Here is a 13281-nt window from a genome sequence, read left to right as displayed (position 1 = left end):
TATTCACCACCATCACCACTATCCATATAAAGACATCTCCATTTCTTCCACAAAGCAAAAGGAAGAGTCAAAGAAGGTAGAAAGACAAAAGAAAAAGAGAAAGAAAGAGCAAAAAAAAAACATGACAGCTGGGAAGCAACAGAAGGAAAAACAGCATTAAACTAAAGTAGAATAAAGAGTCAGACTACATTACTTATGCCAACAGTCCCATACCCCTCCTTATGTCCTCCTCTTATAAGCATTAAGCTTTGGTATATTGTCTTTGTTATATTAAAGAAGCATAATACAAGGTTTGGTTAATTATAGTCTCTAGTTTGCATTGACTATTTTTTCCCCCAATACCTCCATATTTTTAACACCTTGCAAGGTTGACATTCGTTCTCCCCAATGGAAAAAAAAACAACACATTTTTTTGTTTTATAACAATTGTTGAGGACTCTAGGTTTCACTCAGTTACAGAGCCCCAGTCTTTATCTTTCCTCTTTCCTTCTGGTGTCCCACATGCTCCTAACCTTCCTCTTTCAGCCATACTCACAGACATCTTTGTTCAGTGTACTTACATTGCTGTTCTGCCATCACCCAAAATCAGGTTCCAAACCTCTCACTCCCGTCTTTTCTTATCTGTCTGTAGTGCTCCCTTTAGTATTTCTGGTAACAGAGGTATTTTGTTCACAAAGTCTGTCATTGTCTGTTTATCAGAGAATATTTTAAATTCTCCCTCATATTTGAAGGATAGTTTTGCTGGATATAGGATTCTTGGTTGGTGTTTTTTTCTCTTTCAGTATCTTAAATATATCACACCAATTCCTTCTTGCCTCCATGGTTTCTGCTGAGAAATCTGCACTTAGTTTCATCAAGCTTCCTTTGTATGTGATGGATCACTTTTGTCTTGCTGCTGTCAGGATTCTCTCTTTATCTTTGATGTTTGATAATCTGATTATTAAGTGTTTTGGTGTAGGCCTATGCAGATCTATTCTGTTTGGGGTATGCTGCACTTCTTGGATCTGTAATTGTATGTCTTTCATAAGAGATGTGAAACTTTCATTGATTACTTCCTTTAATATTGCTTCTGTCCCCTTTCCCTTCTCTTCTGCTTCTGGAATACCCATGACACATACATTCAAGCACTTCATGTTGTCATTCAATTTCCTGAGATGTTGCTCTTATTTTTCCATTATTTTCCTTATCTGTTCTTTTGTGTGTATGATTTCATGTGTCTTCTTCTCCAGTTCCTGAGTTTTTTGTTTTGCCTCTTGAGATCTGATGTTGTATGTCTCCATTGTGTCTTTCATCTCTTATGTTTTGCCTTTCATTTCCATAGATTATGCCAATTGTTTTCTTGAACTTTCAATTTCTACCTTATGTATGCCCAGTGTTTTCTTTATACATTTCATCTCTTTTGCCATATCTTCCCTAAAGTTTTTTAATTGATTTAGCATTAGTTGTTTCAATTCCTGTATCTCAATTGAAGTGTAAGTTTGTTCCTTTGACTGGGCCATATCATCATTTTTCCTTAGTGTAGGTTGTAGTTTTCTCTTGTCTAGGCATCTGGTTTCCTTGGTTACCCTAATCAGGTTTTCCCACACCAGAACTGGCTCAGGTCCAAGAAGGTGGAAATATTCAGCACTAGGCTTCCCTGAGGGTGTGTCTTAGAAGACTGACACACTCTGTGATGCCTCAAGTCATTGTACTTTTCCTAACCTGCCCAGCAAGTGGTGCCTCTCAGCCTGGTGTACCCAACTGGGGTAAGGAAGTGTGGTCCCTCTAACTCTCAGCTTAAATTGTTCCTGGTTTGATTGTTTTCCCCCAGACCCTGGGGTCTGGTTCTGAATGGAAGGGTGGGAATAGAGCTGGGCACCACATCATTCCTATTAGGGATGATACACTCCCCCATGAAGTTCCCATTTGCATTTAAATAGTTTTTTGTCTCTCTGACTCTGCTATCTCCAATCTCCACCCTTGTCTGGGTCAGAGCACTGCAAACTGAAAATGGCTGAGGCTTTCTCCACTGCAGATTACTGTGAACTGAAAATGGCTGTGGCTTTCTCCATTGCAGAACAATGCAAACTGAAAATGGCTGAGGCTTTCTACACTGAGCTGCTCAGGTTGAGAGAGAGAAAAATGGAAAGAAAGCCCCCTTTCAGGGTCAGTACACAACCCCCAGTTTCTCCCATTGGCCAGAGATAACACCTGGTCCTCTGGGCTTCCCCTCGTGGGAAAGAGAAGTCCCCTGGCTCTTCAAGGTCATGCATCACTGAAAACCTCTGTCTGTTTCTTGGGGATTTGTAGTTTGCATTGAGCAGTCCATATTTGCCAATTTAAACCCCAGTTGAAGCTAGACTGAGTATATATGCTTGTTCAGAAAGTGCTGCTCTCTATCACAGTAAGTCTTTATACTTTGGGCTGCCATGGGGGAGGATACTCCCAGCTCAGGTCTGCAGTTTCTACTCACAGATTCCATGCTGCCATCTCAGGCATTCCTCCCAATTCAGGTTGGTGCACAATGTGTGGAGAGTCACAGTTGTCCCCCAGCAGTTACTCCAGATTGCTTACTAGCTATTCCTGGTTGTTTATTAGTTAATCTGGGGGGGACTAACTAACTTCCACTCCTCTCTATGCCACCATTTTCTTCTATCCAGTCTATTTCTTTCATTACCAGTCACTTTAATAATTGTTAGGTGTTACATGCAGGTGTATCAGACTTTGCATTTGTAAGTTAAGATAAGAAGGTCATGTTGTGGTCCAGTTATAAATTGTGATGGAAAATCTTGGCAGCATGAATTACAATGTAAGATGTCACTGGCCAAATATTTAGGTGTCTGGGTTACAAATATATGGTATTTTAAAGATTAATGGACACTAAAACAAGATAAGCATTCATTGAGTGTGCTGGCAGAGCCAGTTACAAGTTTTTGAAAAGTGTTGCATTTTTCAAGAAACTTACTTTGACAGATAACCTCTATATAACTACTTTATAAGACATTATTATTGGATTCATCTGCATTGCTATCCAGTATCTTACATCTTACATAGTGTTCCAATTTTCTAAAACTGCCAGAATGCAAAATATCAGAAATGGATTGGCTTTTACAATGGGAGTTTATTAGTTCACAAATTTACAGTTCCAAATCTATGAAAATGTCCAAATTAAGGTATCAAATGTTATATTGTGGAAATATCTAGTATTTCTCCCCATCAATTTTAAAAATTATATAAAAAAGATCTATTTATGGTTAAAAATGAAATGGAAAGGTGTTCATTATCATTAGTCACCAGTTAAATGAACAATAAAATAATAATGATATATCAGCTTATGCAAATACCAATGGTTAAAAAGGTTTTTTTCTATGTGTAATATAAGCAAGGATGAGGAACAAACATAATAGAAATACACAATTTTTGGGAATGTAAAATGCCTCAATAATTTTGGAGAGATCATTTATGTTTTATAAAATTAGATATACATTTACTTTTTGACCCAGTAATTCCAGTAAGATATTTTTCAAGGGAAATTTTTTGATATGCCCACAAATATACAAGAATATTCATACTATATATTTCCACAATAGGGCAAAACTCAAATATTCATCAATTGGAGAATGATTAAAGAATTATGGAATATTTATACAATAGAATAACACCTAACAATAAAACACAACATGGATTAATCTTAAAAACAATATGTTGAGTGAATGAAGCCACACTGAGAAAATTTATTGCATGATCCCACTTACATGAATTTCAAAAATAGAAAAGAAGTTTCATGATAGAATTTAGAACAGCAGTTATCTGAAGGTAGAGGGTGGTGTTGTTTGGAACTAAGGTATGAGGAAATATCCTTGGCAATGAAAATAGCATAGAATAAAGAAGACATAAGGCTTCAGGTGCTATGTTTTTATTTGTTTGTTTCAAATATGTTCTACCTCTTGATTTAGGTTTTGGGTACAAATAAAATACATTTGAAAACTCAGTTATTTGCACATTTATGTTTGTGTTTCAAAATATAAATATTCCTCAATTTTTCTATATATGGACTTCAATGAGGAAGAGGACATGGATAAATTGGTATGAGAGAGAGGGTACTATCTTTCAAGGAAGTTTGGCTCTCTATGAAGTTCTGCTGAACATTATCCAACAGTGGTGTGATCTCAGTTCAAGAAACAATACAGTTGAAACAGTCATTTTGATAATATATTGAATTATGATAATTGTTACAGGTTTACAGTATGAAAGAACAAGGCATGCCTATCATTTATTTAATGATGTAGACTAGGAAAGATCTCAATCTAATTTCAAATCCTGTAGTTATCAATAGTGAAATCAGGTAAATTGCAGTTTATCTGAGGATATTGTACTTTGAACATGAAAAAAAATAGGCTTTCACATGTAGTAAGTTTTTACATGGCATAATTATAACAGTACATAAGACATATTTATTTTGAATAATAAATTCAAACCAAAAAAAACCTATGCCTTGATTATATCATTTACAATTTCATCATGACTTTGCAACTGTTGCAGTTTCACTGAGATTGAGTTGTTTAATTTTTTTATCCTTATGAATATGATTGTTGACTCTGTGTAAGTAAATTCATACTTTTACATGGAACTGTAGAAATCTTTTATGTGATTTGCTTTTTCCCCCTTTGAATTGCCCCTTATCTCTTCTCACTGGAGAATATGAAGTGTGTTGTAGATTATTAGCAGGTACCACAGGGCAATATTTTTAGTCTGTCGGATGACTTGGGCATTGTGATGGTTAGGTTCATGTGTCAACTTGGCCAGGTGATAATACCTGGATGTCTGATCAAGCAAGCACTAGCCTAACCATTAGTGCAATGACATTTGTGGCTAGTTAATAAGGCAGAATGCTGGTTTATTAAATCATCAGCAAACTGGCTGCAGCTGGATCTGATTACACCAATGAAGGGCATGTCTCACAATGAGAAAACGCAATTAGCTGGATTCAATTCAATCAGTTGAAGACTTTTAAGTAAGACAGGTAGAGGACTTTCACTTTTTCTGCTAACAAGAAAAGCATTTCTTGAGTTCATTGAAGTTGTCAGTTCACTGCCTGAGGTGTTCATCAAACATCTTCATTGAAGTTGCCAGTTTGCTGCCTGCCATATGGAATTTGGACTTGTGCATAGCCACAGTTATGTGAGACACTTTTACAAAATCCTATATTTATAGATATCTCCTGTTGAATCCTTTCCCTAGAGAACCCCAACTAATGCAGGCATAATCATTGAATTGTACACTTTTTCCTAAGGTAGCATTTCAAAGGAGAAAGGAAATCATAAATTCTTCCTACCAAAGAAAAATAAGAATAATTTTACAGAAGAAATCTGACTCCCTTAAAGGTGAGTGGATGCAAACTGTCTTTCATTGTGATTATCAATAATAATTGATAATAATAAATAATAATAATAAAATAATGAACCAAGTCTCCTGTGTTCTGACTGTGGACTCTCTTAATGGTCACTGACAACAGATTACTTCAACTGCACTAAAACATGCATTCGCTCATTTGTTAACTGCAGTCTCATGAAGGAGTGTGGTGATTTTTGGCATTCAGTCATATGAATTGAGCATTGAGCACGTGCAACAGACCTATCTGTGAGCTGATTGTGACATTTGGATACTGCAAGTCAAGAGGAAGATAAAAATGTCTGAAAACTTAATCACTGATCACATCAAATAGAATTTATTAGGGTTAGGGTTGTCAGACAACATATATCATAGCTCAGTTACATTTGAATTTCAGCTGAACAATTTCAACTTTTGTCATATGTACATCTTATGCAATAGTTGATTCATAACAAATACTCTTTCAGTACATGTATGTCCAATAGGATATTTGCTAAAAACCTGCATTTTTAGTATAAGTTCATAACATGCAATATTTGATAAATTGGGGGGAAATTTTCATATAAGTATTTCACTTGCAGGTGTTTGCTTTTGATTGTTTGCTTGCTTGTTTGTTTTCTTCTTACTAGATTGCTTACTAGTGGTTCTGTATTTTCATAATGGGCATTATAAATTGACTGATGAACTAACAAATAAATAGAGCGCTTTTTATGAGTTATGGAGTTACAGAGACCCCTCTGAACCCAAAATGATTTCTGATGACCATGTCTAAGGATTGAAAAATCAGTAATTTCATTGCACACTTTTGTATCATGTCTACACTAATGGTTAATACTAAATGTAGTTATTTAAATGCTCAGTAGAGATCAGAGGTACTCTTTTCCACTCAGGAAAAAATAGGCAGAGCAAAGATCCAGATATCTTCAGAGGAAGGTAATATCTGACAATGAGAATGGAAATAGGCTCAATAACACTAGGATACTTCTTAGCATAACACTGAAGAGGTCAGAGTGGTAAGATTCCTACTGAGAGTCTGAATGCCTTTATTCAACCTAGTGAATCCAGAACAAGTTCCAGATAGAATTTTCAAATGGAGAAGGACTTATAGTTCACATATTGTGGGCAGAGAGTGACTCTTGGAAGACAGAGTGGAGAATCAGTGGAAAAGCAGAAGACAACCTCAGGAGGAAGGCACAACAATCACCACTATGCCTCTGCCCAGCTCCCTGCCATCATCTCCCCCATAAGGCTGGCAAAATCCAGGCCAAAAATTAGCAGATTCCTAGAATTTCTGCCATTCTCTTGAAAGTTCTAACTAGCCACAAGACCAAAAATCATCCTTACCAGAAAACTGCCACAAGACAGCTCCAGGCAGCAGATGCTTGGAACTGACTGCTAGAACCTTGGAGGGAACAGGGTTGGGAGGAGTTGAAGCCCTTGATGTCTTACTTGACAGTTGTGCAATGCTGAACCTTTGTGATGCATTACATTATAAAAAGTGTAAATGCATTTTATGTGACTTGACTCTTTGAGCTTAATTGTCTCTTCCAGCTGAAAATCATGTTTGAATAGTTCTAGGTATTCATGGAGCAGAAGCTGAATGTCAAAGGAAATCCAAATGGTTAAAGATAAAGTAACCTTCATTACCTTTGCCAGAATAGTTGTAGTTTGATTTACTGACTTTCCTTGCCAAATTGTGTGAAAGGAAGTGGATGGGAGTTATCACTGATACTTAAACATCAGAGCATTATGCTCTATAAATTCTCCATTGTTCAGTACTGGAAATCAATTTCAGGTATGAATTATATTATGCATTAAGTTCACAAATAAATGTTTTTAAGGTGTTATAGACCTTATCATCTCCACCAGGTTATAGTAGATAAAATAAGGCATACAAAATTATCAAAATCCATGAATACTGATATAAACCATAGATTTTTAGCAGGTATGGATCCATATTTTGTCAGTCTTGATGGTTATATAAATTGTGGATTTTCACATTTAAAAAAGAACATTAGAAATATAAATTGAGGTATAAATGTAAATACCTATTTACAATGGAAAAGAAAGAGCAAATTTTGACTATAAATAATTTTCTCAAGATCATGTAATCCATAAAATTCATCAGTAATATATTTTCATTAATTCATTGCAGACAAAGTATACTTGTTGGGAGGAGTGTTGCTAGAAGCCATTTGGCATCAGAAGAGAAAGCATTATTTAATAATACATGCCATTGATTTTGAAGCCTTTAGTATGCCCAGTACACCTCAAATAAAGTGATAATAACTCACTTCCCTCTTATCTGGCTTTTGGAACTCCCAGTAGATACCTGAATGTAACCTGATGTTTGGTGGAGTGCAATAGAGTGGAAGATGGGATGGAAAGAAAAAGTGACCTTAATATATCATGAAAGATGTTCCTGAAGAACTTAATTTTACAATGCATTTACAATTATATCACTATGTGAGTGCTTTGCTGGGCCATCCCAGGGTCTTAGAAGAGGCTTATGCAAATAAGATGCTAAACCTAAGTTACATTAATTTCATGTTAGTTCTCTCTCTCCCTTTAAAAATATCAGAATTCCACAAGAAGTCATAACTAAAAATTAAAATGTATAAAGAAATAAATGGATGCCATCATGTAGATAAAATAGAGTTTAATATTTCTATATTGAGAGCTATATGGTTTTATTCCAATAGGGATGCTACAAATATTGCTGAGTCTATTTATACTCAATCTGTTATATCAGTGCATAATGGTTTTCATACAGATAGCCAAGCTTTAGGAAGTAAAAGATTCCACCATCATTTTAACTTGAAAATCAGATGTGGGGATTATTTTTCTATCATATACTAGGAAGAAATATTCTTCATTATTTCTACAAACATTATGTTTAGAAAATATTACATGAAAACTAATAATGATGCTTCTATTTCTCTTAAGAAAAGAAAACTGGATAAAATGGGACAACAGAATCTGACAGTGCCGCCTGAATTTATTCCACTGGGAGTCACAAGGCACCCTGAGCTACAGGGTCCCCTTTTTGGGGTTTTTCTCCTCATCTACATGGTCACAGTGGTGGGAAACCTGGGCATGATCTTCTTGACCAAGTTAGACTCCTGCCTCTACAACCTAATGTGTGTCTTTATCAGACACTTGGTTTAAAATGATCTTGGCAATTCTATTGTTATACATTCCAGGATTCTGGTAAATTTTGTTGTGGAGAAAAATACCATCTCCTATTATTTCTGTGCCAATGCAGATGGCTTTCTTCTTCATGTTCATTATCAGTGAATTTTTCATGTTGGCAGCTATGACCTATGACAACAATGTGGACATCTGTAACCCTCTGCTCTACAGTGCTGTCATGACCCAGAGACTGCCATGTGCTTCTGGGTATCCCTTACCTTTACAGCACCTTTAAGTCTCTGATGGTCACCATTAGGATTTTTACTTTGACCTTTCATGGTTCTAATGTCACCAGACATCTTTAATGTGATAATGTCTGTTTGGTACACATGCTGTGCTCAGATTAGAACTAGAATTATTGATCATAGTATTTTCAGCATTTAATTTGATTACCTTCCTCCTAGTTATCCTAATGTCCTATGTGCTGATCCTGATAGCCATATTCAAATGCATTCTCCTGAAGGAAGTAAAAAAGCTTTCATGACAAGTGCTTCTCATCTGATGGTGGTGGTTATGCTCCATGGAACTCTATTTATGTATGTGTAGCCCATATCTACTTATTCTTTTTGTACCAAAAATATGACCTCTGTATTTTATATTTTAATTATCCCTATGCTTAACCACCTGATTCATAGCTTAAGAAACAAAGAGGTAAAGAATGCCTTCTCTAGGGTCTTTAAAAATACATGCAAACTTTGTATTTATTATTAAATATAGAGTCTAGTTCTAATAAATTATAACAAAGGCAAATGTCACTTGATAATATTTCTAACAGGTAAAATTACATTCTCTTTGGCTCTTGAACAAAGATAACATATAAAGAACAGAAAAATAGATTTTCTCATTATATTCATCCAAATTACTTCCAATATATTAGACTCAGTTTAAATGTTACTTCCTCCACAACATTCCTCATTGTGATTGATGCCTCCTTATGTGTTTTCATAGACAGCCATCCTTCCACTGATGGAAACACTTAGTAAACTACATCGGTATACTATATATTTGCTCTTTCTCTTTCTGTTTTTCTTTTAAGGACATGAATTTTCTTAACCTTATTTTCATCATGTTTTCTGAGTCTAAAACAGGCATGCAAGTGAAGATCAAGACAAGGAGTTAACTATGTGCCCTGTTGACACCATGAAGCATTTATTTTTCCTTCTATTATCAGTAATTTCTACTCTGAGAATTTTAACTTTTTCTATGCTTTACTCAAACATGTTTGAAAGAGACATACTAATTTTGATCTGTGAGCACTTAAATGGATTTCTTTCCTCCTATGATACCCAGTGCCCTAAATGATCATTCTCATTGTCCATTTTTCAAATGCACAGAAAATAGCTAGGAAAGAAAGGAATGATAATGAAAAGTGAATTAAAATATAGTGGAGAAAGGAAGGAAGGAAACAAAGGACAGATGTTTAGGATGCTTGATTGGAGGACTGAAGGACTGAAGGATTTATTAAATGTGATATTTAATAAATATTTCCCCAATAAAAGTTTCTCTTATGTCACCATCCTGTATATATAGCAGTATTTCAACAACTGTTTTCTAATCAGGGATATCTAATGTCAAAGAAAAAAACCCCTACACAGGGAGATACAGCACAAAGCTCTATCTCCTATTATATTAAATGTATACAACTCCATAATACACCTATGCTTATTTTGATATGTTAAAATATAATAAAAGTAAATGTTTCATATAGAAAGTCCAAATTTCTTATCACTGAGAAACTGAAGTTCCTGGAAAATGTACCATGTTTGCATACACGGAGACTTTGGGTACACTGTGTCACTTTGACCAGAATTTGTGAGTAGCCCAGAAGGGAATAAACCTGTATCCTGTGAACTTAGTCCAAAGCTTCTGCTTTCTGATTTTGAGGCTATTTCATAATATGTTTGTTTTTACAATATTAATATTTTAAAGGACTTACTATCAAGGCAAATTGGCATTGTAGAAAGATGGATCAACCTAGAGACAATATGTACCTCTTAGCATACTTTCAGAGTACAGGATATAGTCCCTGTTTAGGAACAGATTTACTGATTGGTTCAAGAGGTTCGTGAAACATTGTTTCCAGAACGTGTGGAAACATTTAAAAAAACGAGTAAGGAGTTTTGTAATGCATCCAATAAAAAGAAAAGGATAGATACTGGGTAAAGGGTACATGGAAGCTCTCTGTACTATTTTCAAAATTTTCTGTAAATCTAAATCTATTCTAAAAAAAAAATTACTTTAAAAAAATTCCATCCTTAGCAATTGAGGAACCAAGGGCCAATACTTGCCTGTAACTTTCCATTAAGATAACCTGAATGATACCAGGTCTTAAACTTATTTTGAGCACTTCTCAAACTTGAAATATGCTCCTTTTTTAAGTTATTGCAGTTTTCAGGTTTGTCAAAGAAAAGCACAAGCAGTAGTTAAAGTGGCAGTACAGATTTTATTCGAACTGCCATGGCAGGGGATATGAGAAGCCAGCAGCAGGGGTCTCATGCCCCTTTAGCACAGAGGTAATTAGATTTTTTTTTAAAGCGCACACAAGGGAAGGAAAATGGGAACTGTAAAGTTACTGAAGGTCCGGGGGCGGTCTGGAAGAGAAAAGGGGAACTGAAAGTTTGCTGCCAAAGGTCTGGAAAAGGCCAGGGGCTCTGGCAACGGGCTTAGAGAAGGGGGTCAGGCAGTTGGGCAGTCTTTCTGAGAATACAAAATTCTGTGGTTTAGACAAAAGGAGGGTTGCCTCATCTTATGTAAGAGTTCAGGATAGGGTCAAGGGTCCACCCAGGGACACAGCCTACTATTAGGGAAGTCCACACTCAAGTTTGGACAAATCTCTAGTTCAATGTTTGGGCAAACAGCCAGACGAAGCAGAGTGTCTCACAAGGAGTCACAGGTTCCAGTGGGTTTTTATTTTTTCCTGTCTTACCCTGCTGGGATAGTGGGAAATGCGGTATAAATATTCCCAAAGGCCTGGGATAACAGCCCAACAAACGGGCTACAATAAAGGGAAGAAACTGGAGAAGATGGGAAAACCCTCACAGAATTCACCTCTGGGTCTGTCATAATCAGCACAAGTATGTTAATAGCTCAGCCACTTCACGGCAAATAAGTAAGACTGGAATTAAGCTCCGTCTAACAACAGATCCTAATTTAGACACTTTCCCACTAAAACAAAAGAACAACAGTAACTCCTCAGAAAATGACTACATCTGGGGCCAAACTGTACCGTACCCCTATCCGATAAAGGCACGTTATTTGAGGAGGGTCCTTGCCCTTTCCTCTCCTTCAGGATCTCGCCCTCGCTCTGCAAGGCGGGGTGCAGATACATAACTTTCCTTCCCGAAAACAGGAACAGAGTCTGCGTGTCCCGCACCGAGGTGCATAGTGCGGCGCCACAATTTTATCTCTGCGCCCAGGGCGCACAGAGCGGGAGCAAGGAGCATGCGCGAGTATCGCAAGGAGAGGAACGACTGCGCATGCGGGGAAGGGGTCGCGGGGAAGGGGATCGGGGGAAGGCGGGGTACACTGCGCACGCGCCGCTTCTCCTGGGAGGCGCCTTTCTTTCCTGAGGGTAGGTGAGAGGTTTCCGGTCCTCTCGCTTCGCCCCGCCCCTGCACGGCTCATCCTAAGGGCGTTGCTATGGGGACACAACGGCCACCGCCGACCTGTGGCGGCGCCGCCCGCGAGGTCATCTCTGAGAACCTACGGGCGGCTATGGTGGGAGACCATGGAGCTTTCAAAAAGCGTGGTGGATGGGACCCAGAGGCATTTGGGGCTGGACCGTTGCCGGCATTTCTTCTGGCTGGGTGTCGTCTTCGACACGGTGGGCGTGGCGGTGCTGTTCACCGGGGTCTTCGCTGACCTGCTCTTTTATGACCTGCTGCTCTTCCTGGGGTCCATCATCATCTTCCTCAGCCTCCTGTGGTGGGTCTTCTGGTACACGGGCAACATGGAAATGCCCCCTGAAGAGCACTTGGTCTTCGGCAGGCCTTTCCACATGCACTCCTCCACTGTGGTGGAAGCTCTCCGCCAGAGAGTAAGCCACCGCTTCTCGCTCACTCTCGGTAACGTTTCCAACACGCTTTTGCAGATCAGGAAGCTGCGCCGTCGTAGGGTCGTTCCCACGTCTCTTTCTCTGAGTATGACTATCTCGGGCCAGCTAGAAAAGCAGCCAGAAAAGGAGCACGAGGACACAAACACAACGGAATGCGTTAAGGAGAACAGCGACGCTCAAGACTTTTGTAGAGAGAATCTGGGCTCCAAACCTGAAGATGTGGGAAATTCAGAGGCGGTTTACTCCCCCGGCTCGGATGCTAATCTGCCCCGGTTTCTTACGGAAACACTTTAAAGACTGGTGATACCTGTGTTCGCCGAAAGCCCTCTGGACCAGCCTCCAAGGACCTTGGCCTCTCCAAACGAGTTTATTGCTCCAGCCATCCTTGGGTCTAAGAGCCAGCCTGCTATCTCCTCGACTTTGACAACTCAGCCTCTAGTCCCCCATGCCTTCAAGAGCCAGCCTGCTATCCTCATGGCCTCACAGTGCCAACTCCAGTACCCTGCGCTCTATGAGAGCCAACCCCAGGTGCTTGTGGCCTCACAGAGCCAGTTCCAGGATCTTGCTCAGGCTTTTACTCAGACTGTCGAGACTTCTCAAACCCAGGCTCTGGACACCCAGGTCTCTCTGACGCAGCTTCAGTCCGATCCCTCGTTTCTGACAGT

At 38.4% G+C, this 13281-nt stretch overlaps 1 protein-coding gene across 1 annotated transcript; it reads left to right on the top strand.

The window, feature by feature from the left end:
* The first annotated feature begins 12143 nt into the window (after positions 1 to 12143).
* LOC119517920 (transmembrane protein 238-like) lies at positions 12144 to 12943 on the top strand. The gene has a single exon (XM_037814982.1). The coding sequence runs from the start codon at positions 12290 to 12292 to the stop codon at positions 12908 to 12910; it is 621 nt and encodes a 206-aa protein (XP_037670910.1). The 5' UTR covers positions 12144 to 12289; the 3' UTR covers positions 12911 to 12943.
* The last annotated feature ends 338 nt before the right edge of the window (positions 12944 to 13281 follow it).

Source organism: Choloepus didactylus, chromosome 21 (genome assembly GCF_015220235.1).
Source record: "Choloepus didactylus isolate mChoDid1 chromosome 21, mChoDid1.pri, whole genome shotgun sequence".
Classification (NCBI taxonomy): Eukaryota; Metazoa; Chordata; class Mammalia; order Pilosa; family Megalonychidae; genus Choloepus; species Choloepus didactylus.
Note: the sequence above shows the minus strand (reverse complement) of the source record. Positions and strands in the feature narration are given on the sequence as shown.